We start from the raw sequence: 27,892 nt of genomic DNA, 5'->3' as shown, positions 1-27,892 counted from the left end.
GCTGGAGCTGGTGATTGAGCACCTGGTGAAGGGGTGTGGCTGGCCTAGGGAGCACAGGCAAGTTGTTGGCTCCTGTGCTCCCCATGTGACCAGAAGGGATGGACCCAGGGTGGAGCCACCCTGGTCTCATATAAGGGCTGGCCACTGAAGGGAGAGCATCTCTGGGACCTAGGCTGCTTCCTGGGAAGGGGTGCTGTGTGGCTACAGAACCCCTTCACCATTTGAGCAAGTTCTGGTCTTCCTTCTGCATATGACTGTGGGCCTGCTTGCAAGTACTTTGCTGGGTATTGCCAAGAACCTGTCACAAGCAATTTTGGCTCTTCCTGAGCAGAACGCCTCAGAAGATCTGTGCCCAAATGTGGTCAAAGTGAGGAGGGGGACACCTCCTCAGATGACCATTGAAGACCCTGAGACCTGTGCAGGTGCAGGGGACTCAGTTATACTTGTGCAACCCTGTAACCTTGCATGTGTATAAATCGTATGGATGTGTAATAGGTGGGTGTGGAGTGAATACTTTTGGATTACAAGGAGAAGGCTGTGGAGACATGGTGTGCTTGATTTGTGGGGATTTCCCACCTTGTGCCCTGCGCAGAAATAAAGCAGTGCTACTTCTCTCAACATTTGACGTTGCAGTGAGTGATGGGAGATTCTAAAGAAATGGTAACAGCAGCATGGGAGGCTTCCAGGCCCAGCAGAGGTCAGACCTCCCCCATGCACAGTGCTGACAAAGGCATTGATAGCAACACGGAGACTTTTCTGTAATTGTATTGCTTTCCTCCGTCTGACAGAGTTAGAGCCCCGGGGGGCTGGCTGTGCCCCAGCTGCAGGCCCGGCCCTCTTCTTGCCAGCTGCTGGGGTGGTGTCCTAGTGTTGCTGGTGGGGTGGCCTCTTGGCAGGGGTGTAGCGGCCTCCGAGGTGTGGGCCCTTCTCTTTGGGGCTCGCTGAGGCGCCCTGTGTGAGTGCTGCCTGACGGTGCTGGCAGTTGAGGGACCTGGCACAGCCTCCCCTGGCTCCTCCTGGGCTGCTCCTTGGACTGACAGCACCGGAGCTGGGATGGATGGGGGCTGTCCGGGAGCCTCCCTACGGGCAGCGGTGGAGGGGACAGGAAGCTCCACCATGCTGCCTTCCCCAGTGCTGCTGGAGGGCCGTGGGCTGGGGTGGGGAATTTGTTCTGGGGGGGCAGCTGCAGGCCTGCCCCCCTGCCCCGTGGCAGCATGGAGGGGCCCCAGGCCCAGCGGGTGTTGCACCTCCCCGATGCCCAGCCGTGCAGCTTGGACAATGAGCCGCCACACAAAGCTGGTGGCCTGGCTTTGCAGGGAGCTGGACAGCCGCAGGGTCAGTGCTCCCTCGTCCAGGCCAAATAAGCACAGGCCAGAGATGACCAGGCGATGTGTTAGGAAGGCTGCCCTGCCATCAGCCCCAAAGAGCTGCCTCAGCTCCCGTCGCAGCCAGGGCAGCAGGGGCTCGAGCACACATGGGTGCAGGCAGAAGATGGGTACCCGGATGGGCACCGCCTGCATTTGGTGCTGGGGAGCTCTCCTGGCCCGCTCGTGCCGTCCGACGACAAACTCTTCAAAGCTGTCGTCCGCACGCACCAAGTGCAAGATGGACCTCACCCTGCGCTTGCACAGGGGGCACTTGGGCCTGGTCTCAATCCACCGACGGATGCAGCCAAAGCAGAACTGGTGCAGGCATGGCATGACGTGGCTGGCATCATCCATGGAGTCCAGGCAAATGGGGCAGCGGCGATCCAGCTCGGTGGCCATGCTCTCCAGCTGCTGTGGTGGGCAGGAGAGCGCAGGGGATGAGGGGCTGCTCCTCACACCGCTGCTGCAACAGCAGGGGTCACGCTGGGAAAGGAAGAGAGGCGACGGTCACTTGCTGACCCTGGCAGGGGAGGAACAAGTGCCTGGGTCCCTCAGGAAGGAGACCCTCCCAGCTGCCCAGGGTGAGGTGTGCCCTTACCGGTTCCCTTTGCTGCCGCGGCCTCCTTGGATGCCCCGGCTGCCTGAGCCAGGCAGGGCGGGGAAGAAACTTCAGTGGCTCTGGGGATGAGCACCGAGAGCGGCTGTCAGCAGCTCCCAGAGCATGAGACCAGCACCAAGGCTATCCTTGCTGCTCGCTCCAGACCTCACAGACACGCTCGGCAGAAGTGCAGGTGCAAGCCAGAGTGAGACTCTGGGCCTGGCTACAAGCAGTGAGGGCCAAAAGGTCACAATCCACTGCTGCGTATGTCACTATCCCTGATGCAGGGACATCGTTGTCAGGGACGTCACAGTGGGCACTGTCACCTGCAGCGCTCCAGCCCCAGGAATCGCATCCAGGTTTGCCACAGTGCCTCTGTCCTTCCCGTTCCCTATACTGTGTCTGCTGGTGCGTCACTTTCTTGACATGATTTTCCACTGCCTGCTCAGTGACGGTTTCATCTTGCAGCCGGTGGGCTGTCATAAGTCAACCCTGGATCCTTCCCAGTGTTTGTATGTTTTAGCCACAAGTTTTCACCAGCTTGTCTTCTACCCCGTTGTGAGAGGCACATCTGGAATCTGGACCCAGTTTCTTTTCTCCAGCAGATCACAAGGCACAGTGGACAACAGCTTCAGGTCCTCTTGTTGTGACGCAGAATTCAGGCTTCCGGGACCCTGGGCAGAAATTCTTGTGCACCATTGCTCTTGAGGGAGAAACTCATTTGGCCTGTTCTTCATGGACAACTGGTGTTAAAATGAGGTGGAATGAGCATGGAGGGTGGAGGCTGAGATCAATGCCACCTGTTTCAGAAAGGCGTCTGGCATTCTGGAGCCAGATGGAATTCATGTGAGGGCTGATAAAGATGAGAGAGTCTGAGAGACTTCACCTAGTCGTATTTCTGTTCACCACTCAAACATAATTGTGAGTAGCAAGAGGCAGTGCAAATTATTCTAGCTGATACTCTTCTCTTGGTCTGCATGTTTGAGTCCCTCTCTCCTGGCCTCTAGTTTGGCTTCTTCCTGCGTAGCCTGACCATATGCCAGTATTCCCTGGGGAAAATAACTCACGTGGGTAGACGCCTTAATACACACAGGATGCATTTTCTTCTGGAATTTACTTAATAAATGTATTTCCCTGGGATGCCATCATGCACTATCATAGAATCGTGGAATCATTTGAGTTGGAAGGGGGACCCTGAAAGGTCATCTAGCCAACTCTCCTGCAGTGAACAGGGACTTCTACAGCTAGATCAGGTTGCTCAGAGCCTGTTTGAGCATGACCTTGAACGTATCCAAAGATTGCGTGTGGCATCCACCACTCCCGTGGGCAAACTGTCCCAGTGCCTCACCACTCTTAGTGTAAGAAACTTCTTCTTTATAACCAATGTGACTCTCTCCTCTTTTAGTTTGAAACCATTTCCCCCTGTCCTATCACAGCTCTTTACCGGAGTCTGTATAGCCCCTGTTTAGATACTGACAGGCTGTAATCCGCTCTCCCTGGAGCCTTCTCTTCTCCAAGATGAGCAGACCCGGCTCTCTCGGCCTGTCCTCGAAGGAGAGGTGTTCCATCCCTTGGATCATGTTTGCAGCCCTCCACCGGACATGCTCCACTGGGTCTGTGTCTCTCCTGACCTGAGGACTCCACATCTGGATGCAGTACTCCAGGGGAGGTCTCACCAATGCAGAGCAGAGGGGCAGGATCACCTCCCTCTCCCAGCTGACCACGCTTCTTTTGAATCATCCAGGATACAGCTGTAGCTGGCCATCTAGTAAGAATATGGAGGAGTTGCTGAAGGTGACACTGTATTTCAGGTGTGAGTCCCTCAAAGTTCATAGCTCTGTCTTTCTTCTCAGATCCCTCATGGAGAGAAGCTGCCTGTTCTATTTGCTCCAAGCCAGCGTCTGTGAGCTAAAAGAGGTGGTGAACAGTGCATATTAAGGGATTTATAACAGCTTCTGCACTGGTGAAGCCCTACAGATATTTCAGAGCTCATCCTCAGCCCCTGTCAGGTATATGGTGGGCTCCAGCAGCATGGGAAGCCTCCAGGCCCAGCAGAGGTCAGACCTCCCCCATGCGCAGTGCTGACAAAGGCATTGATGGCAACACGGAGACTTTCCTGTGATTTTATTGCTTTCCTCCATCTGACACACCAAGGGCCTGTCAGAGCCCGTGGGGGCTGGCTGTGCCCCAGCTGCAGGCTCAGCCCTGGTCTTGCCAGCTGCTGGGGTGGGGTGGCCTCTTGGCAGGAGGTGCAGTGGCCTCAGAGGTGTGGGCCCTTCTCTTCGGAGCTCGCCGAGGTGCCCTGCATGAGCACTCCCTGACTGTGCTGGCAGTTGAGGGACCTGGCACAGACTCCCCCGGCTCCTCCTGGGGTGCTTCTTGGACCATCAGCACTGGAGCTGGGATGGATGGAGGCTGGCCGGGACACTCACTAAGGGCAGCAGTTGAGGGGACAAGAAGCTCCTCCACGCTGGCTTCCCTCAGTGCTGCTGGAGGGCTGTGGGCCAGGGTCGGGGTCAGGAGTCTGTGCTGGGAGGGCAGCTGCACCAGGCGCTGCCCTCTTGCCCTGTGGCAGCCTGAGGGGCCACCAGGACCAGCAGGCAACACACCTCCCCTCTGCCCCACTGCACAGCTCAGGCAGTGAGCAGCCGCAGGGTCAGTGCTCCCTCGTCCAGGCCAAAGATGCGCAGGCCAGAGATGACAAGGGGCTGCGCTGCAGAGTCTGCCCTGCTGTCAGCCCCAAAGAGCTGCCTGAGCTCCTGGCACAGCCAGGGCAACAGGGGCCAGAGCACAGCTGGGTGCAGGTGGAAGATGGATGCCCAGGTGGACACCGTGGGCAACTGCCCCGCAGCCCCTGTTCAGTGTCAGGGATCTCTCCTGGCCCGCGCAGGCTGTCGGGTGACGAACTCTTCAAAGCTGTCATCCGCACGCACCAAATGCGAGATGGACCTCACGCTCCATTTGCAGAGGGTGCACTTGAGCATGCTCTTGGCCCACTGCCACATGCAGCCAAAGCAAAATTGGTGCAGGCACAGCATCATGTAGCTGGCACCATCCCAGTTGTCCAGGCAAATGGGGCAGCGACAGTCCAGCTCAGTGGCCATGCTCTCCGGCTGCTGTGGTGGGCAGGAGAGTGCAGGGGGTGAGGGGCTGCTCCCCACAAAACCGCTACCTTGGACTTCCAGAGAGCAGACTTTGGACTGTTTAGGACATTGGTCAGGAGAGTCCCTTGGGTTGGGACAGTCCTGAAGGGCAAAGAGGTGCAGGAAGGCTGGACATTCCTCAAGAAGGAAATCCTAAAAGCACAGAAACAGGCTGTCCCCGTGTGCCGTTAAGATGAACTGGTGGGGAAGAAGGCCAGCCTGGCTGAGCGGGGAAGTTTTGCTGAGACTTGGGGAATAAAGAAGAGTTTACCACCTTTGGATGAAGGGGCAGGCAACTCAGGAGAAGCACAAGGATGTTGCTAGGATGTGCAGAGAGAAAATTATAAGGGCAAAAGCCCAGCAAGAACTTAATCTGGCCACTGCTTTAAAAGATAGCAAAAAAATATTTTTACAAATACACTAGAAACAAAAGGAAGGCTAAGGAGAATAATCATCCTTTATTGAATGTGGCAGGGAATGTTACCACCAAGGATGAGGAAAAAGCTGAGGTACTCAATGCCTTCTTTTCTTCCGTCTTTCATAGTGAGAACAGTTATCTTCAGGGTACTCAGCCCCCTGAGTTGGAAGCCAGGGATGGGGAGCAGAATAAACCCCCCACAAACCACAGGGAAACAGCGATGTGCAACTCCACCTTGACTGTCACAGGTGCATGGGGTCAGGTGGAAGCCACACGAGAAGCCAGCAGAAGTGCTCACCAAGCCACTTCTCATCAGTTATCAGCAGTCCTGGTCAACTGGGGAGGTCCCAGGTGAATGGAGGCTTGCCAGCGTGATGCCCATGTCCACTGAGGAAACCAACCGCTTTCCTCAGAACACGGGCCAAGGAGTCTAGCATGCGCGTGAGTCAGTGACTCACGCAAAAGCCCGCAGTGCAGTGAAGGTGAGGGCTGGTGCGCACCGTCTGAGGTGGGATTCTGGGGCGGCAGGCCAGAAGGCCCCGGGTGCACCACCAGCCCGTCTCACTCGCCTCGCCAGGGAGCTAGAGCATGAACGCGTGTGCGAGGACCGGGAAGATGGTGAGCTATGCCTGTGTCCTCAGAGCTGCTGGAGGGCTGTGGGCCAGGGACAGGAGTCAGTGCTAGGGAGGCAGCTGCGCCAGGGGTTGCCCTCCCGCCCTGTGGCAGCATTGGGAGCCCCCAGGACCAGCAGGCGTCCCACCTCACTGCTGCACCACTGCGCAGCTCCAACAATGAGCAGCCACAGGGTCAGCGCTCCCTCATCCAGGCCAAAGATGTGCAGGCCGGAGATGACAAGGCACCACGCTGGAAAGGCTGCCCTGTTGTCAGCTCCAAAGAGCTGCCTCAGCTCCTGGCACAGCCAGGGCAGCAGGGAGCCGGAGCTGGGAACTGCCTTGGCTGGCTGACGGGCAGCCCAGCCACAGAGCAGCTGCTGCGCGCCATTGACTTCCACGTGGCAGCGGCATCCCGTCCGGATGTCGTGGGGGTGGAGGCGGGAGCTGCGGCGGGATCAGCCCCTGCGTGTATAAAACCTGTTTCAATTCAATGATTGATTCCATTACTATATACAAAGCAACTTCATATTATTGTGAGATACCTTTCTCCACCTGTTTTTTTCTTTAAATCGAGAGATACCTTGTCAATAGAAAGCAACTGACTGTCCTCCCCACCCCTGCCCTCCTCCCTCAAAAAAAAAAAAAGTGTTAAAAGAGATCTATTAAGCAAATGATTCTAACACCAGGAGGCACCGTGCTCAGGTGCTCCAGGTTCAATGACTCTGAGCTTGTGTATTTTCAAATTTGCCCAGTTATGGTTTCATTAAGGTGTGATCATTAGTTTTGTACAGCGTTTTCCTTAGAAAAGTAAAGCAGCTGTAGATGACTCTAATGATCATCCGTCTGAATGGAGGCAGCAAGAGCCTTCTGTCTGTGATTGGAACCTCTGTTGTCAAAGTCTGACAGATTGTTATGTTCAGTGTGTTTGCTTGTTTTATCACAGTTATGCTTTAGTGCACTGTCTGAGATACACAACAGTAGAGCTAAGTATTAAGACACAGTGAACTGCTGGCATTTTAGCACGAGCAATAGCATTTACACCAATGTTCTGTGTCCTTACTCATGCTGTCTGTTTTGGATCCTGAAAATGCAGTTTTTAATGTATATGAGAACAGTAGTAACCAGGATGAAGGGGCTTATGTCAAAGCAGAACTTCCTCAAGCTTCTCCTTAACAATGTGAAGGCAAAAACGCACTGATTATTTTCACAAACATGTGGTGTAATAACTTTCTTGGAGAGCCTTCTCTGCTAATTCTACTCTCAAGTAAACAATACAATCCTCCTGACAGGAGTGTACATCTGGGGTCAAGGGGCTCTTGTTTTCGCAGTAGGCCAGATTATTTATCAAAAAACCATGGTCATCACTACTGTATTACGTGGACACAATCCACTCCCTCAGTACCTTCTTCAGGCCCTCTCTAAGGCATGTGATGACTTGTCCTTTTAATTTGTGCAGGATATTCTTGCAATGTGTGTGACAAAGTACAACATATATTTTCATGCTGACTATACATAAATTATTACTAGCTAGATTTTGATAAAGGACCAAATGGCAGCAGAGGCCATGAAATCATGAAAATTCTTATCTTGTTCTAAGACAGAAACAACATTCAATTCCCACATTTAGCAACAGCAAGACAGGCAGCATTTCAGAAGTTTCTTATAAACTACAATAGCCTTTGCTTCCCAGCTCCCATGAAAGGATATTGCTTTCTATGAAGCTTTAAAGGATCATTTAGTCAAGTGTTTCTCTGAAAGAATGGTGTGGTTGCACAGTACAAAAGACTATAGGTATAATCTTGCCAACATCTGGCGAATTGGTGTATTGTGTTACATAACTGTGGGGAGGCAGTCTGATAGGTTCTGTCCACACATAGTTACCTGCAGAAATTATGGGCACCTATGTATCTTCTGAGTCCAACATCAAAGTAATGTTTGAAATACAAGAAGATAAATGATGAAGTCAGACTCTGCCTGCACTGTGGGTAGGCAATAATATATTTCAACATTTAACTACAGGCATAAACAGTACTGGCAGCCAAGGTAGGCTGATAAGACTACAGCACAAAGTTCCTAAGCAAAAGTGATTAGGTATTTGGCTGCAGTGGCAACACTGGCAAAGTCCCTTCTCACAGTGGGAGGAACAGCATAGAAACCACGTAACCCAGAGACATGTATCTGACCTCAAGCAGGCTTGTAAGATAATATATGATGGAGAGAGACAGGAGTGGGGTGAGAAGAAGAGGCAAGTGGGAAAGTGGGCAGCACTTGTTAATGCTAAGTGAAATGTGTCCTTTCACAGTTAACCTCTCTTTTGTGTCTTCCCATTAGCTCAAACAATGCAGACATCTAGGATGGGGCCTCTGGTTATCATTGTCTGTGCTTCGAAGTGCTGATTTCTGCATAAATCCTTAAAGCTGAAGTAGCTAACAGAAAAAATTCTGCATAAATCCTTAGAGCTGAAGTAGCTAACAGAAGAAATGAAGCTTGAATGCTGAAGTCAGTCCACTGCAGTGTGATTGTTTATTTCTTCATCTGATCAACAAACAAAAATCAAAGCAATCCAAGTTTTTCCAGTACTTTTTCTACAACCTGCTGTTTTAAACAGTTTACATACTACATCGATGGGAGGCAAACCATTGCCTAAATTACACAACCTAAATGCACAAGGGAGTATGTACAATCTGTTGATGCAGTGTGAAAATTACTTCCACTTTACTGTTACACATTTTAAACACCCTGAAAGAAAACAAAACATTAAAAGCTAGGAAAAATTTACTATTTCATTTCAGAAAACATACTTTTGAGTAATAGTGACTTGTGGAATCAAACTCTATAACCCCAGGTTAGGTTATAAAGCAGCTATGTTTATTCAACGCTGCACATACACACGGGTGCGAGGGAGTCTTCGCCCTTCAAAGCTCGCACAACCATGGGCAGAAATGTTAGATATTTAAAAGCCAAGCTTATATATATTCTTTGGTTCTGGTTACATATTCATTACTTTTCCGGGAATTCATTTGCATGTTGTCCCTCCCCTTTGCACATGCGTTGTAACTCCTTCGGGTGGTTGTTGGATGAAGTCTCAATGTCTTCCTCCCCACCTGGTGGTCGCTCTTGGATGAAGTCAGAAGTCTTCCTCACCATGTTCTCCTGACCCTTGTCCCAGTTTGAGGAGGCTCTCCTATCTTGCATGCCTTTGCAGTTTCTTATCATACCTGTTCCCCCTTTCATTGTTCTCCCATTGGTTCTTTTCTTGCTGGCTTGCAGCAATACTTCCTTGAGCTAAAAATGGAGAGCTAAACTAAACAATGGCTGACAGTGAAAAGCTAAGCTAAGCAATTTAACGGACAGCTAAACTAGGGAATAGTTAAGCAATACCCTTAATCTTTAAACTCAAGGCACCTAATTCCCAACTCAATAGAGCCATACAGCTTTGTACAGTTTTTTAATGAGCTACTGGAAGGAGATAAAAGAGTTTTCTCCAACCTTGTATATTATTCAAGATCCCACTTTTGTCCCATCCATTTTCCATCCCACATAATTATATTTTTTCAAGACAAATTTCTGCTCTTGGGATTTGTTGATTCCTGACAATGAATCATAGATTGAAGAACTGCTCAGGTTGGAAAAGACCTTCAAGATCATCAAGTCCAACCTCAACCTAACCATACTACTCTAACAACCCACCACTAAATCATGTCCCTGAGCACCACATCCAAATAGCTTTTAAACACATTCAGGGATAGTGACTCAACCACCTCCCTGGGGAGCCTGCTCCAGTGCTTAACAACCCTTTCTGGAAAGAAGCTTTTCCTGATATCCAACCTAAACCTCCTCTGGCACAACTTGAGGCCATTTCCTCTTGTCCTGTCACCTGTCACCAGTGAGAAGAGACCAACCCCGCTCTCACTGCAATCACCTTTCAGGTACGTGAAGAGAGCAATGAGGTCTCCCCTCAGCCTCCTCTTCCCCAAACTAAACAGCCCCAGTTCCTTCATAGGGCATATTCTCCAAGCTCTTCACAAGCCTTAAGCTGCAGCTCTGCCAGGTGTCCACATTCTTCTGGCATAAACTACCAGGAAACAGAATTACGGAGAAGTGCATTCAAGTTCATTGACAAGTGTCTTAACACCTTCCTGCCGTCATCATCAGCTAAAATGGCATGCTGGTTAATATGAGTCTGTGCCTCATGCAGCCACATGCTGTTGACTTTGCTCTAGGGACAGTAGCTTCTAGTAGTGGAATTGTGCTAACAGTCAGCATGGGGAAAGATCTTGAACCTCAGTGGGCATTTGCTGAAGTGCAAACAAGTAAATTCTCTTTGGAAAGGTACATGAAGTATAACTAGAAGACTTTTGTCACGCAGAATCTGTTAGCCATACTAGACAGAGCATGGCCAGTGAATTAATTTTTGCTCATCTTTATGTTTTCATAGATTTGTAATATCTTGTTGGCTGCAAAAGAGGTAAAGCACCTTGAATCTGGAGTACTAGCTTCATGCTGCAGGTTTTTTTGCTTGAAAGGTTCTTTTTACCCTTTAAAAAACAGTATGAACTTTAGCAATAGCACCTGATAGGAGGAAACACATGCTGTGGAGAAGTCTGGGAGTAACCAGGCACCAGTGCAGCTTAGAACTACCCTTTTTGTCTTTTACTGCTGGCAGTCTGTAGGTTTGTGATGACAATTTTTATGTCTTCAGCAAAGATGATGTACAGTCCTCATGTGGAAATCAAAATCCAGAGTACCATATCAAGTTCATTCTCCAGAGTACCATAAAAGTTTTCTCTGCTTTGTTTCCATTTAGGTTTTTATTTACCTCAGTACCAGTGCTACATCAAATGTTTCATGGCAGCTTTAGCTTGACCTGAAGAATATTTCTAGCCGCTGAAATAAAAATAATAACAAAAAAAGACATCAGTGCTTTTAGATAAAGAAGTTACAACACCTACGGAAAAGAATGTTAACAGGTTACACTGAGAGTATTTCAAAGTTAGCGGTAGCCATGCAGGGCCAAGCTCATTTGATTGTCCCACGAGGAAGTGGCAATGTGATCGCTGTAGATCTGACTCAGTGCTAAGCTCAGTATTTCTTTCTTTTCTTTGTAGAACCTCAGTTCATGCCCAGCTTTCCTTACTTCTTCCAGTTCCCTCAGTGCCACTTGCAGCTCTTGGGAAATAATTCCTGGAGATTCTTGCTCCTTCATAATCCAGTCCAGGGCCATGTGACTTCTCATCTTTTCATCTAAGGAACACTGGGAGTAGTAGGAAATTACTTCCTATTATTCAGAGAAATAACAGCAGACATGGAACTTAGTAACAAATCTACTTTAAATGGACAGATAAACAACAATGAGAATCATTCAGCTTTGGGCAAAAATTACACAGCAATCCTCTGTAACATTCTAACTTTCAAAAGCTGATCACTAAAAGATAGAACTAAATCTACCTATGCTTATTTCTCTTGGAGAGAGGTAACATTTTAAATAACAAAAGTTATTTTCTTCCTTTTGGAAAGCTCAGAATGTATAATTTTTCTGTAGATTGTAACATAGTACACAACTTAATTTTCCGAAGTTAAAAATATTTTGAAATTTTTCAACCTATTGCATTTCCAGATGTTTTCCCAAAACGGAAAATAAACCTTGCTTGGGTCGCAATTTTTCTCAAGTGAATTTTCTGCCTGTTGAGAGATAAAAATGAGAAACAGTCCTGGGTTTCTTGCAGTGATATCAAGGGACAAGGACAGAAAATACCAAAATATTTTAAAATTTAACTTTTCTTAAGTCCTGTATAAATCAAAATAAAGGACAAATGCATTAATTCAGAAATTATTATTATTAATCATAATAATTTGCGTATTTTAACCTCACACGGTTAACCACTCAGTTGGCTTTTTAATGTCTTGTCCTACCTGCCGGGAGCACTTTGTTTCACGTAGGGCTTTAAGGCTTCCATTCCAATGCAGAAGCTGAAAGACAATCATCATCTCCTGCAAAATGTGATTACAGATTGAAATATTCAAAAAAAACCCCACTTAAGAGGAAAAAAAAGGAGCAGATTTGTTTTTTAAAGTTGATGACATAAAGGAAAATTAATCCAAATTGTATTAGGAGTTATAATTAAAGGCTTACAGCCAAGTAGCTAAAAGCTAGTATTTCCTCTTTCAAAGCAAATAAGAGTACTGGAAAATACTGATATTCTAAGTGCCTCTGTAGGAGCTTTTACTTACTTTTAGGTGACGACAACAACCTTTTTTATAGTCATAGTGCTGGCGTATTTAAAGCTTTCTAGCAATCAGACACTAGCATTAAAAATATGGCAAACTCTTGATCACCAGGTTGAATATTTTATTTTCTATTTTCTGCACATTGCTAGTAAGGCAGTTTAAATTACTTACTTTTTAACCTTCATTGTGTCATGTCCTGCTACCTACTGCAAAATAACATTTAATTTGGTTGATTAACAGTGATGCATAAAATTAACCTTAGATCCTTGCCTCAAATCATTGTTCTGTTATTTTTAATAATTTCGAAACTTTGAACTGAGATGGATGACTATCACAGAAAGAATGCTATCAAATAAATTTTTGCAGATTAAAAAAAAAAGAAAGGATGAGAATATGATTTGCTATCTAACAGATCATTTTTCTAATGGGGTTTTATTTCATTGCATAGATCCAGTGTCCTTAAACAAAATTATTATCAGTGTATTTGTTTTCCTTTCAATGCAGATGAGGCTGTTAAACTGTCACTTCTAGGCATTTTGATCTTTTTGCAAAACAAAATGGCTATTTCACAGTAAATACGCAAAACAATCATTTCACCTGAAACACAGTTGATGCACCTTAATGGGTCAGCTGGTGCTATTAAACAAGTCTCTGCACAGAAGAACTGAACTAGAGAGGGTTGTAATTATATCTATATTATATTGAATAGAGCTGGTATAGATGGAACTGGATTTCTCATTGTAAAGATTTAATACTTTTAAAATTATTTGTTCCCAAACATATTGCTCATATTGCCCTATTTTGATAAAATCAAGATCCTGTGGAGGTTTACAGTGGGTGCTAAAGGAAAGCAGAGGAATGAGAGAGAAAAGTAAACCTTAAGGAAGAACATATACATGTGTCTATCTAGACCACTGTTCATGGCCTAGTAAATCAATATCTACCCAGATATTGAATCACCGCCTCAGTGTTACTGAGAGTGCCTGAACACATTACAATTTAAATCAGAGATGGGGAGGGAGAATGATAAGGACTAACTCAGTAGCATACAAGGATTATTTTCATCACCAGTGATTTTCTTTCAAACGCTAACCACAAACTGGTCAGACTAAAGAGCGAATCTTAGTCTGGTTTTTCTCATGCCCATTTAACTGCTTTTGATGTGACCAAAAGCATTGGCTTGCAACTGGATTTTTACATCTAGCTTGACAATTCATAGTCTTATGACAAAACAGAGGACAGGACAGCAGTGTTCAGTAATAAAACTGATAAAATTATCTACCTTACATTAGATTGAAAATGTAGAGCTTTACTTGGTCTGTGCAAATTACTTTTCTTGTCTGGTATCTTGCCCAATTATTCCTACATTTCAGTCCTTTCCCTGAACCTTTTCATAAACTTGGCTATGTTATTTTCTTTGCTTATGCAGGAGACTGCTTGTATGACAATTAATTTTGTATACATTTTAGATGGACATATTTAGTAGATGGAGGAAATGGCCTGGTAAAGAAAGTAAGAGTGCACAAATTAACTCTGCACAATCTCACATTTCAGATCAAGACACCAGGAGTAGTATACCTGGTGGTGTTGACCTAATATGTCTAGAATATAGCTGTACTCCATTCATAGTAAGGATCATAATTTGGTGATGTGGGAGATGACATACTGTTTTTGCATAAGTAATAGAACGTTGTGCCAAAAGGGACATACCTCAGAACCTGTGATACAAAGTAAGTTTCTGCCTGTGGTTAAAGAATCGGGTATGCACATTCAGGAGAGATAAAAGGAGAGTCTGGCTGGCCTGTTAATTCGTGTAGTCTCCTCCCTTGGGGAGATCGCGGGGTGGGGGGGTTGAGGGGTGACCAAAGGTAAGGACTGTAAGACATACATCTGCACCCAGAACTGTGCAAGAAGAAACAAACTTATCTGGCAAGACGTATGGGGGAAGATACTGGCCTGGCGACTATTTCGTGGATTCTGCTTACTTGGAGAAATAAAGAGAGATGGACTTTGTCAACTACCTAGAGGATGTGCATGTGAAGGGGAGGGACTCAGCGCCGAGATCTAGGAGAAGGAAGAGCTTGTTTTTCTTACAGCAGGCACTCCTGCTTGCAGGATGCCTGACATTGCAATCATGAATTAAAACTTTTCACAAGAGATCCGGTGTCCAAAAAATCATTTGAGGTATTTCTCACAGTGGTTGAGAAAAACTTCTTTTTTACTACACGTAAAGACTTTGTGCGAGAAAATTCATTATGTCCCACATACTGTTTAACCCAAGATCTGACCTAAATATTCAGCCCTTTATGTATATCTCTTTACTTATTCCCTTTTCTTTTCCTCAGGAAACAAAAACAAAATAAACAAAACAAGATACAAGCCCAAGATGCAAATCCCCAAAGCATGTGAAGACTGATCTTTAAAGGTAGAAGAAAGCCTGAAGTTTATGCTACATGTCCGGAGTTCGTTCAGACTAAAAGATTGTGGTGGTTTTGTTCAGACTTAGGAGCTGTGGTCTTATTTTGATTTCCTGTGCAATTGGCTCTTGATTTTAAAATACTTATAAAAGAAACCATTAAGCATTTGCTTATTTTAAAATTAACTGTCTTAAATTTCAGAAGTCAGAAGATAGCAGTCTATAACTTATCATAGGGCAATTTTAAATGTCTTTTGTATAAAATAGTTCAGAAACTCTCCCTTCGATACCTCTTCACTTATTGGAGATGAACCCTGCAATGCAACACTGCTTTTTGTCATTTAGACTGGAAGTTGCCTTACTTCTTTTGATTTTCAGTATTTCCTTTCATTCTGCAACAGCACATGAGCTACAGTCTGAAATAATTGAACATTATCTTGGAAACACAGTGATATATGGGAATTAGTGTGAGTTCCTTCACTCTCCATTCTGATTTGCTTGAATCTGTAAACCTGCTGTATTAGTTCTCATTTACCACTGGATTTTAACACGTCCATATAAGATATCAATTTTGGCTTAGGATGGCTTGTCATCTATTAATATTAGTAGCATGCGGGTTATTTGCTAAGTACTCTTGGCTTACTCATCAAAGTGTGTAGAGAAGGGCTTTAAATTTTAATTGGGATATTTTGGGATTTGGATTCAAAAACGTGTTTTATTTTACAAATCTCTGCTCATAGGCCATAGCATCTTACTCTATCAAATGTTTTTGCAGTTTGAGTGTTCCTTCTCAAGGCCTGACTTTTTTAGAGTTATTTCTGAAATTCCTGTTGGTTTCCATCCCTGGATGAAGTGCATCTTGAGGAAAGGAGAAAGCATAAGATCAGACCTCAGAATGATAGAACTTTGGCCCCAGCAAGTCTCCTGAAAGTTTATAATCTTGAGTGCAGTATCATTATCTATGATATTAAGTAAATAGGGCAACTTTTCCCTGATGACACTTCCCACACTTCATTAGATGCGCCGCTGTGAGGTGCTACTTACAACTCAGCCAAAATATGTAAGCTTCTGGAAACATGCAGTTCAAAACAGGCACGCTCTAGGAATATTCAGACTGTTTTCCTGAATTTGTTCCCTCCTTCACATATTTGAAACTATTACACATCTGTGTCTTGATTGCACTCAGAAGATGAAGCAGAATGGTCCCCATAGCACACAGCAACTATGCCCAGTTAAGGTGGGCTATTCATCAATAAAAATCAAAACTCTACAGTATACTGTAGGCTGCTGAAACCTATATGACACCACATCAATCAGTTCACACTTAATCAAATGTAAGAAAAGTAAACTCAGAAATCTGTGGGTCTGCTTTAGTGCCTAGATTAAATAACTGTGCATGAAGGTTTTACACATCATTTGGTAATTTAGAAAGCTGTAATAAAGGAGCTACTTGGAGATTTTGCTGGTGGTTCAGAATGTGTGCTCTTAAGTGTTGAATCAAACTTCTTTCAACTGGAATTAAATTTTAGAAAGGCTCTGATAGAAGGCCAGAAGTGGTCACCACGTGTTTGAAATAACCAGCATTACAAGCATATTTGCCCTTCAATGTATTACATTAGACAGTGCGTGGCAATTCATTCACTCATGTTCAGTAGAGTACTTTCAGATTTTCTTTCAAATACCAGTGCAGGAAGCCAAGAGCTCACTTGTGAGGATGTACCAACCCAGTATAAGGTCAGTGTTCATAGTATTTTCTCCAGTAATGTAGGTTTAGCTTGATATTTTGTATTAGGATATGGCATCAAAAATGCCATTTTATCATATGTTAATTTTAGGCACAGCACTGCGTAGATGATATTTGCATGTAATCAGCTGGAAGGGACACTAGTCTTTGCTAATATCGAAGACATATGTTGTTGGCACTTACTGTAGTGCAGTTTTGAAGTTAGCGTTTAGACATTCAGACTTGATCTAAATCCAATTTTCTCTCATTCTTTATGGTCTCAGCATGTTTCAGATGCCATGAATTCTATCTGAAATCAGTCATTAAGTTGCTTCACTCAGATGTGAATGAAGTAGAAGGTCCACTGTTATCCTTATACCTGAAATTCCAGCATTGTCTTTCCAATGTTTGACTCTAGCATGTAATGATAAGCTCCAATACTAGTGTTGGGGTCATCAGCATCCTTTAGGTTACCCTTGGGAAGAAACAAGAGAATGTGATTAGAATGGAAGTGGCTGATTATGGTTGTATATTTTATAGTTACTAACATGTCTTAATACTGCTAACCTGAGACATTTTTAATGTCCCTCCATTTCTTTCCCCAGCAAACAGTTTGGGAGCCCATTTCTGCCAATCACAGTTACCCTGGAAACTAATCATTTTATCAACATTTAGTGTACCAGCTGACTGTGAAATGACTGACAACTGGTAAACATGGTTTCTCTCTCCTTGAACACTGACCAGTGTAGGTTTAGAGACTTCAATGCCTTTATTTTTTTCCTGTCTTCCTAGAGTGACAACAAATGAGAGTGCTGAAGCGCTTAGTGACATGTTGATTGCTGAAAAGAGGAAACAGGTGGGATTAACTCGAAGTGCTTTAGCATTTGTTCTGCAGTAAGCAGTTAGCACTCAAAAGGCTTGCTTAGCTAACCCCCCATGCATCTCCTACTGACGCTTCTCAAATCACACTCCTGCTGATATATTTTAGCCAGTTTATCTGATGTACCCTTCCTTGTAGGTGTGATTTTCATATTGCCTTCTTAAGAGTTCCTTCTTTTCTATCTATCCATGCTGCCACTAGAGTGATTATTTGTATTCACTGGAGAAGCCAATGAACTGTGTGTGGTTTTTCTATCTTGCTGCTTGCTACAGCTCAGATACTATGCAAAATATCTCAACACAGTTATGCAGAGGAAATAAAACCCTTGCCTGTGCCCAGCAGAAAAGGACAAGTAGAAGGAGTGAGATCCCAATGATTTATAAAAGATGACAGAGCAGGAGAAGGCTCCAGGAAAATGATATTACAGGGTTCATTAAATGCAAAGAATGTCATTCTTGTAAAGAAGATGGAGAAAAATGCAATCTGGAATTATCAGTTTCTTTATAAAAAGGAAAATTATGTAGGCAAAGCTATCTCATCATTCTGGAGCTCTAATAAAATCTTCTCTCAGGTATAAGGATGGAAGGAAATATGACCTGAGGAAGGAGGAGATGCAGACAAGAAGGGGAAACAGTTTGTTATCGTTCTGCCCAGACTTGTTTATCTCTTTTTAGTCAAAAAGATATAATACACTCTTGCTTTGACAGCTTCAACATAAATTGACAGTAATGGGACTATAATGACTGACTAGGGTTTTGAAACATGTCTTGGCTTTTCTCATGAACCAGAGCAGCATTCCCTTGAGCACTTCTAAAATGAACTGACAGTGGTTGGTGGCTCAGCAGTATCAAATAATTTTATGTCAAGCCCTGCTTCTCTTTAGCTGATCGTTGGTGTCTCACTGCTCTATTAATGGGAGAGTCTACCTCCTGGCTCCAAGATTTACTGATCTCTGTGCAGTGTTCATCCATCTAAAGTCATAATTGTTTGAAATGAATCAACAAAATGCCCCTTCAGTTAAATCAGTTCTGTCTAGTGCCAGGTATTTAAGAAATATTTATTCCTAGTGCATCAAATGCTGAATGTGCAGGTTTTGCCTCTCATAAAGTATACCTATAGTAATGGGTATATTCAATAAAATGCATCTATGAGCAAACTGATAACACAATCCATAGTTTTACATTCACTTTTTCAGTAGAATTCAAAAGCTGCATTATTTATCCAGCTACAGCAAGGGGCTGAGTTTTGTCCCTTTGAAGGGGAAAGCTTAGGAAAAGGAATGTGAGATAATTTTGGACAGATTCCTTTGCATAACCCCAGGTGTTCAATGGCAACTTTAGGAAGTTAAACAGAGTTCTACCCAATATGGTTCCAATGAACTGAAAGAAAATTTATGGCTTTTGAATGCTGTAGAGTTAACACGCTGCTGTTGAAAAATTTATGCTGGCTTTTAAATATCCCTAAGGAAATCCAGGAAGAACTCTGTGAAGCATATAACCTTTTACCTCAAAAATTTCCATAAAAAATGATAAATTACTTGAATCAAAAACTCCCTTTAAATTTCATACACAAATAAATCATGTTCTATTTTTCCTAGTTTTTATGGATTTTTGTCCCTCTATAATGTATAAAATTCTCAGTAATTTAAAAGAAAACCATTCTTTCATCTGTAAAACAGATACAGACCAGACCTCCTCATACTCATCTGTTTCTACAGCCTTTCCCAAATGTATCCTATGAGGGAGTACACTCAGAAGGTGAGCACTACGGATTATCTCAAAAAATACAAGAAAATAGTGATGTTTCTAAAATTGTAAAAATCTCTCCCACACTGACTATCAGAAATGTCTTCTCCAAGCAGAAAAGTAATTCAATTCTTTCCTTAATCCACAATACATGTATTTTAGCAAATCAATACTTTTATTCCTAAGGATTTAGAACACCCTGAGATGACATTTGCTACATAGTAGTGAATGATAAATATTTTATCTAGGTATAAACTCCAAAATAAAAAAAAAAAAGAAAAGAAAAATCTGAGCAACCTTTAAGGACTAACACAGCTTTAAAAAATGGATGCTTTAATGCCATTCTATTAAACGTAAAATTGACAATCTTTATTACTGCAAAGGTGAAAAACCAGTAAGATCTTGACTTTTGTCTGCTGGTGGAAAATCTACTAGTGGACAATAATAATCATATAAGTTCTACTCATTAATACCATTCACATGTGCATCTTTTTGCCCTCTGATAGAGAAGAGATAGTAGGCAATCTGGAGCTTTGGTTTTACCTACAAAATCTTATGATTTTCCCTGATTTTTTTGCACTTACACTTGTTGAAGAAACAGCCTCACGAACACTTTCCATGATGAATTCCTTTGTGATTCTGCGACATGGCAATTCATTGAAGAGAGAGTTGATCAGAGCCACTTTTGCAGCATCTCGCCTCGCCTCTGCTCTGCTTAAGCAGCTCTGTAAAAGCACAAAAGTAATGTTACAGGTCTCAGATGATACCTGTATTTCCCATTGCATTTCTTACGTGTGCTTTTTGCCTCTCAAAGTAAATTAGAGTTAAAATATATGATTTATATTATTAATAATTGCTTTTCTCATAAAACACCTGCTGTCCTCACGCAGCTTACAGAGGGACTACTCAGTGTTTAGTTTGGGCTTTAGAACTTTCAGTTCAAGACTTCATTTTCTGGTTTTGTAATAGAGTGTGAAAATTTCTTTGCTCTCAACAAACAGTGCACTCACAATTTTAATAAAATTGGGATTTTATTCACTTACGAGGTAATGGAGATTCTTAAACATGAGCTCTGGGGGGTGACCTGGACAAAATGCTATGCTCCCAGTTTTGTCTAAGCTCAGGAAACTTCCCCACCTCATCTTGCCTCCTGTATTACATATGTCACCTGGGCTTACCCCCATTCCTCACATAAAACTCAAGATTTTAATTTTATCACAGCTTTTACAAGACAAAGTTGTGTGCCACAGCCAGTGTAAAGTAGAGACTAAAGCACCAGCCATGCCTAAGCCTCAGCAACTACAGGGAATGGATTTTTTGAATTGAATCCACATGAACTTAGCAGATGAATTGCACCGCAGGCTTTCAGGCAGGTTTAAAAAGGCCTTGAAAGATTTATGCCAATCTGACTGAAGGGTGAAACTCTTTTCATATCTCAAATCCGGCTAACAGCATGGCAATCAAGATAGAGAGCAGAGTGCAGACGGTCTGTGCGCTAGCTGCTGTATCAGCTATGGTCCTTCTCTGATGCTGCAATGAAAAGCAATCATCCTCAAACTTTGATTTGTCCATTCTTCCAGCTGCTACCTCTGCACCCCACAGCTGCACACATATACAGTAATATTGGGAATGGGATGCAAATGGTATTAGATTTTACTGTAATAATAACAAAAGATCCTAGTCTTTCTAAACAACTAATTAACATTTGATTTCCATTGTCTTAATACAGAAATGAAGTGTTATGTATACAATGCATCACTGCATTCCTCTCCTATGTTTTGAACAAAGTGAAATAATGGGAAGTCAGAACCTGCCGTGGTTTATCAAGAACAAAGCCATCTTAATAGGGATTTGCTGAATAAAGTTTTACTAGACATGAAGGAAGACAAACTTTTAAAACTGCCTGAATACATTTCAGATAGCAAGAATCATAAACACCTTTAGAATTTCAATGTTTAATTTTCTTCATGGCCAGTAAGCTGTGCCGTACTTGAGGACTTTATCTTACTTTAGCTGGTACATTAGCTAGTTATCCATTTTAAATTGCAATGTCTGATATGATAAAATGATCTCTTGAGGTCCCTTCCAACCCATTCCATTCTGTGATTCTGTGAAATGCATACTATTTTGTGTTCATTTACAGCAGCATCCACAAATTCTTCTTATGGTTTTTTTTTAATTTCCTTCTCCAGGCCTAAAGGTAGTTGTCTGGGACAACTGCTTTAACTCTACCAGATTGTTTCCATGCATTTTCATAAGAAGTGTGAATACACTGCATTAGGTTCTGATGGGAGACTTCCAAATAATGCAATAACTGGTTGTGATCAAGAGAACTGCTGATCTTTTACATGCAATGAAAATGGAAGCATAGTAATCTGAAACAAGTAATAGTTTCATTAAATAAGTAAATAAATAAATGATTATCTTTTTATCAGGTAGAATATTTTTTTCATTTTAAAGACCATTTTACTCTACCTTTTAAAATGCCATTTTTAGTATTTTTTTTCCACAAGAATGTGATTTTTAGGATGAAACTGAGTTTGTATTTTATTTTAATTTTTCCTGCCATGCTCTCTCAGAAGCTGGGTCTTCCTGAATGTGTAAAATATCTAAACCTTTTATATCCTTTTCAAGCTGCTCAGGTCAAATGTTTCACACTGTATTTTTCTTTCATTATGTTTAAAGATTCTTTTGCAAGTTGCATGTGATTCTTTTTTGTAAAATTCTAAGAACTTATACTTCTATGTGCTTTCAATAATAAATGTTATAATCTAAACCAAACCAAACAATTTGGATTTAAACCATCTTTGTGCAGATGAAATCTAGTTAAAATGAGAGATAAAAGAAAACTATTCATTTTTAAGTAATACCAGCAAAGCAGCAGATCAAAGAGTCTTCATATATTTATAAGCAAATGGTTAGCTTTGAAAGATCAAGAGATTTACAAATCTGGAAGAAGGGAAAGATCATTAACATTTAAGTAAATACAATGGAAGATATAAAAACTTAAACAAAAATGGAGATTATATTTTAAAGTGATGACATATGACTTTCCTCTGTGATTTTTTCCCTCTACTTTTTTCCTCTCAGTCCTGAAAGAATGAGTAAAATGGACCAATCTTAATGTAGTTTCTCAGAAGGCAAAGGTATTAGCATAGGATCTTTGCCTCAAGTTTACAGAGAAGTCTGATATTGTCTGAAGATGAATTTGTGGTGGGAAGTGCAAAAGAGGTCTCTGACAGTCATTGGATGAGACTGGGACAGAGGGCAATGTCTGCTGCATTGTAGTGGTATAATATACACTGGAATGCTGGTAGCCACGTCCACTCTTCAACATGCTGGGTTTTAGCAGTTTTGATGTTTGTAGCTGAAAAAGGATAGCAAAGCTGTAGTCTTGGTCCCCAGAGGAAAGATGAGGTGTTGACCCAAGACACAATGAAGCAGGTTCCTCCTGGTTTTTCCGACATGTAGGAAACAGGGAAAGTAGCCTTTAGCTCTTCAGCTTAAAGATGATAGTTCTTTGTTCTCAGTAGGTGAAAATATCAGAAAAGCATGGATGTTTCATTATAACCTGTTTTTCTTGCAGAGAATGGCTTGAAAGCAGCCCTCAGGAGAAGGATTTGAGGGTGCTGGTTGATGAAAGATTCAACATGAGCCAGAAATGTGCGCTTCCAGCCCAGAAAGCCAACTGTACCCTGGCTTGCATGAAGAGGAGTGTGGGTGATTCTGCCCCTCAGCTCTGCTCTCTGAGACCCCATCTGGAGAGTTGCATTCAGTTCTGGGGCCCCCAGCAGAAGGACATGGCACCGTTAGAGTGGGTGCAGAGGAGGGCCACAAAGATGATCAGAGGGCTGGGGCACCTCCCCTGTGACAACAGGCTGAGAGAGCTGGGGCTCTTCAGCCTGGAGAAGAGAAAGCTCCAGGGGCACCTTATAGCGGCCTTCCAGTACCTGAAGGGGGCCTACAGGAAAGCTGGGGAGGGACTTATAAGGGTATGTAGAAACAGGATGAGGGGAAATGGTTTTAAACTGGAAGAGGACAGATTTTGACTAGATATCAGGAAGAAATTTTTTACTGTGAGGGTGGTGAGACACTGGAACAGTTTGCCCAGTGAGGTTGTGGATGGCCCCTTCCTGGAAGCATTAAAGGCCAGGCTGGGTGGGGCTGTGAACAACCTGGTCTAGTGGGAGGTGACCTTGCCTACAGCAGGGGAGTTGGAACTAGATGATCTTGAAGATCCCTCCCAAACCAATCCATTCTGTGATTCTATGACCAGTAACAAGTGCTACATTTTTTATACCACCTAACTGCTTCCTCCTGCTCCATATTTACTGTCCTATACACACCTGTGTAAAATCAAGAAATAGCTACTGAATTATTCAAACCTATAAGATCAGGGAGACAGTACTTGCTGATTTTAAACAATTTCTGGCCCTTGTGAAAATGCTTAACAAGGATTGAACTGAGCTTTAAAGCCAGTGACATCATGCGGCCTGATGAAAAAAAAGGAAATATTTATAATTAATTATTCACAGTTTTATAAATGTTAATTTTAGAGAAGCCTGTAACCTGGAGCTAGGGCGGGAAGCTAGTGCTTTATGAAATTACCAAGTCTCTTTGTTACCCAGCACTTTTTGGTCTTCTGTCATTACACCAAGAAGCAATGTTCTCATTCTTCACCCTGCCTCATGATAAAGAGTCAGCCTGAATTTGTGCTGGATATTGACAGCTGGATATTGAAGTAAATAACCTGTCCTTTGTTGAAAGATGTATTTATTTGGGGGGGTGTTGTTTGTTTGTTTTCTAGTTTAGTTTTTGGGGGTTATTTTGTGTGTGTGTGTGTGTGTGTGCACTTTTAAATTGTTAATTAGGGTATATGCCATTAGGAATTCTAGTAGAGTGTAAGATTATTTTAGTATAAGATTATTTTAGTGCAAGGAGTCCATAGAATACACCAAGCAAGGTAAAAAAGAAAAAAGAAAGAAAAAAGATCTGTGTACCTTCCTTTTTCATATCTCCAAATGGAAAAAACAAGCATTAAAGTAATTTTGCTAGAAGCAGACAGTAATTTAAGTACACCCCTTATTAAAGATAAAACCTGCTCAGGTTTTGCAAGAAAGGTGTTAAGAATGTTTAAAATATGTATTAATTTGTAATTTATTTAAAAGAAATTTATTTGATAATATTCAGGCCAGATCATGAACAACATACTATTCTTACATAAGGTCTTTACTTACTTCCTTATAACTCACTTGGGAATAATTTAATTTTATAAATCCAGTTTATTGAAACTTTAGAAGTTTATTAATTCATTGGCTATTGAGAATCACCACCTCATGTATATAAGCATATCATTTTAATCTCAGCTTTGCTGTAGCCTTCCTTCACAAAGACACATTCTGAATGTTAGTAACACAGTTTTCTGCAGAAGACTGCCTTTTCTAAAATACTGTGTCTCTTTTTGTTTTATTCCATAGATTCTGCAATTTAGTAGAGAAGGAGACTTAATGTAAGACCATTAATGTTAGTACTTTAATAGAAGTTGGACTCCCACCACTTCTTTCAGTCCTTGTTGCATCTCAAGTCTGTCTTCATAACCAACACATGCAAAGTTTTCTAGTTCAAATACTTCTTACCAGCCATTTTCACCTACTAGTGGGTATACTACTAGTATTTTAATGAGACTGTGGAAAGACACCCTTTATTTTGCAAAACATCATATTTTCAAACCAAAGATAAAAACAGATCCATAAGACGTAAACTTTCACTGTTTTTCTATCCCAACAATCTTCCAAATATCTTGATTTAGCAATTCTTTCATTTTCAATTTCATGTTTCTATCCTTCTTGACTCCCTTTCCCCCTTAGAAGAGCTCACCACCTTGCTGACAGTGATTTAGATCATTCCTGCATTAACAGAAAGGTAGTGGGACACCTAACATGTAGTCTTTGCCTCTGTGGGACTGAAATACATAGAGAGAATCGTCTCTTGTGTGTGGTCATTTGTGGAGTAAGAGTACTTTGATAGTGGGTAGTCAGATCTCAATTGCAGCATGTAAGCATTGCACCAAGTACAGGGGACCCAGGAAAGATAGAAGACACTCTTTATATGTTATGGAGTCTAGGCAAAAGAATAGGTCTTTTTTTAAGAATATGGGGATTGCAGGAAAGGCAGGTTTTTTGTATTGCTGAAGGCATAGAAAGCCATGTTCCAAACTCTCATTCAACTTTCTGTACAAACTCCTTGTACTGTGGCAGAGATGGACAAGAAAGTTAAAATTCTGCAGAGGTGTGCATATCAGATATTGTCTAAGACATGGCATTTCAGAAGATGATAGAGCCTCAGATTTTCTTTATAAGAGAAATAAATAAAAGCTGATTTTCTCTATCTCCTGGTTGTGAAGCTGAAAATTGTGACCCCTACTGTGACCTTATCACTGAGACTTTTGTTATACTCTGTGGAAAGCCCAAAACAATGAAGTTGAAGAAGGTTATGTTGTCCTAGGTATCTGTCTGGGATGACTATTTCCATTACACATGCTTTGATGCTTGTGCACTTTTTACTTCTAGTAAAATTAGTACCTCTAGTACAACTTTAAACATGTAGCAGTTTTCACAATATTAATATTGTTGTGACCACAGTAATCTATGGTGGAATTAAGAGGACATTCACTAGGTTGTGACTATCTATTTAATCAATTAAACTTTCATTGGAGTGGGGAAAAAAAAAGTTTTTAGTTTCATACATATGTGTATGTTGTAGTCCCACACATTAAAAAAATTCTAATGCACTCAAAATCTGTTAATTTTTTTTTGCTCCTAGCAATATTACATTGTCTAATAGGAGATATTACCTTTTCTTATAAAGCATACTTTGATTAATAATAGCAGGGAAATGCCAGCAAGTACATAAGCAAATAATAATTATTATATTTGAACTGTCAGTTCAGGGAATTTTCAGTGCTTCTATCCTTGGTTAGCTACAAACCCACTGTTCAAAAGAATTCATTGCTGTAGATGATCTCACTTGGAAAGATGAAAGCTAGACTTGACTTGCAAACACTTTTCACTGCATTTATAAAATCAAAGTATTCAACATATTTCCTTTTGGTATTAAAAGCAAAAACATCTGCTAAAGCCATGAGCAGTTTGATGCCTGAGTTCAGCAAGAGGGGAGCCAGAAGCTGATCAGATGGGCCTTATGTTCATCCCTTACCTGAAAACTATTGCAGTTTATTGGGTTAGTCATGGCATTTGATTCCTGGTATTATGTGCCCAGAACAAAAATGGAAAAGAAAGTATTTAAATGCTTAATCAAATTAATAGATTTTTTGGACTGTGAAGTGCCATGTAGTATATCATATAACACATACCTGCCTGTCTTTAGGCAGGATAAAAATTCAGAATAAGGATTCCAATTATTACTATTTTAAGGGTTATTTATGTGAAGACTTAAGCAGGGACATTTATAGTTTGTACTGTGCTGTGTTACTTACCACTATTTAGTGATGTTGTAAATACAACTACCGTAAGTTTTAAGCAATGTGGACATTGAGAGCCTTTATAACTATAAATTAAGACATTGGCAATTCATTAATATATTGTTCTAATGCTATTTAGGCACGTCTCTGATGAGCCATTTTCAGTGAGACCCTTCTACATGATTTTAACACTTTTTTCCTGAAAGCATGAACAGAACCAATCTTTTAATGTCTTCCTGCAGCTTGCATAGGAAGTGTGCTGCCAAGCTGGCTTGGCTCTGCTTCTGTATCCATGAGAGAATCCTGAACTATATTAGCAGCTGAATGCAACAGTGCAGCTATGTAAGAGAAACATCTGACTCACCACTTTATAATGCAAAGGAAATATGTACAATTATTTGTAAGGCGTTGTTTAAAAAAAAAGAAAAAATAAGGAGGGATTGTGTGGATGAAGTGTTATTAAAATATAAAATGTCATATGAAAGCAATGACATGCAAGCAGCGTAAGTATTTAGGAAACAAAAATGTGTAAAATATTTTTTTTTCTCTTACCATAGTTTCAAAGAGCACAGCATCAAAATTATCTTGCTTTGGCATAATCGCAAGCTTTTTAAACATTTTATATTCCGGAAATTCTAGGATGTTTTTAAGCAACTCTATAAACAGTGCTCCCAACAGTTTCATAGTGAGGATTGAAACATTAGGAAAAGTAGGCCTAGAATGTTCAAAAGAGACCATGAAGAGCTCCATCCTACCCCTCTTCAAAAAAAACCCTCTGAAAAATAAACTAACTCTGTACAGTTTTTAAATGAATAAGCACTATTAATTGAGCTTCCTTCAAAGTAGTTTCCTGCCATTGCACATCAAAATTAGGTTCTATATGTGTTGCTGAAAAAGTTGTTTTTGATCTTGAGATGCATCACATGAGAAAGACAAAGCACTGAAGTCACTGAAGAACAATGTACTTTCTTAAGTATCTTTAGTCCATCTCAGGAGCTTTCAGAAGCTTTAGAAAGTTATCCAGAAAAATTATCATTATACTCTCAAACTCGTGATGAAGAGGAGACACCTGCAGAAATACAGAAAAATGAAAAATGTGAATCTCATTCTTTTGTTAGGAAAGAAAGTTTCCTAACCTGAATTCACTACAAATTCAGAGACTGCAAAATTAGGTTGTTTCAATTTCTTGGTGGATAGGGGTGGGGCATGAGAGCAATGCTGAATTAAATTGCCTGGAAAATTAAAAAAAAAAAAACAAACACTAAAAAAATAAAGCATTC

General features: G+C 42.0%; 2 protein-coding genes and 1 long non-coding RNA gene across 3 annotated transcripts in view; 1 reads left to right on the top strand and 2 right to left on the bottom strand.

Annotated features, from left to right (window-relative positions):
- LOC110390269 lies at nucleotides 699-2,181 on the bottom strand. Its single transcript, XM_021381522.1, has 2 exons — nucleotides 1,966-2,181; nucleotides 699-1,850 (listed from the first exon to the last, which is right to left on the bottom strand). The coding sequence occupies exon 2, from the start codon at nucleotides 1,764-1,766 to the stop codon at nucleotides 699-701; it is 1,068 nt and encodes a 355-aa protein (XP_021237197.1). The 5' UTR covers nucleotides 1,767-1,850; nucleotides 1,966-2,181.
- LOC110390169 lies at nucleotides 2,248-4,113 on the top strand. The gene is made up of 3 exons (XR_002433611.1): nucleotides 2,248-2,324; nucleotides 3,554-3,733; nucleotides 3,819-4,113. It is a non-coding gene; the product is annotated as an uncharacterized LOC110390169 (long non-coding RNA).
- The window catches only part of LIX1 (limb and CNS expressed 1), a 28,088-nt gene continuing 11,184 nt past the window's right edge, over nucleotides 10,989-27,892 (bottom strand). Inside the window, exons 3-6 of the mRNA XM_021381147.1 lie at nucleotides 19,717-19,857; nucleotides 16,887-16,982; nucleotides 12,054-12,131; nucleotides 10,989-11,418 (exon numbers count right to left, since the gene is read on the bottom strand). Coding sequence (XP_021236822.1) covers nucleotides 11,134-11,418; nucleotides 12,054-12,131; nucleotides 16,887-16,982; nucleotides 19,717-19,857 — 600 coding nt within the window. The 3' untranslated portion in view covers nucleotides 10,989-11,133. The remainder of the gene's footprint in view (nucleotides 11,419-12,053; nucleotides 12,132-16,886; nucleotides 16,983-19,716; nucleotides 19,858-27,892) is intronic.

Source organism: Numida meleagris, chromosome Z, assembly GCF_002078875.1.
Source record: "Numida meleagris isolate 19003 breed g44 Domestic line chromosome Z, NumMel1.0, whole genome shotgun sequence".
NCBI classification, from domain to species: Eukaryota; Metazoa; Chordata; class Aves; order Galliformes; family Numididae; genus Numida; species Numida meleagris.
Note: the sequence above shows the minus strand (reverse complement) of the source record. Positions and strands in the feature narration are given on the sequence as shown.

Coding starts and splice junctions, on each gene's coding strand:
- LOC110390269 (XM_021381522.1), bottom strand. CDS start 1,766: ATGGCCACCGAGCTGGATCGCCGCTGCCCCATTTGCCTGGACTCCATG.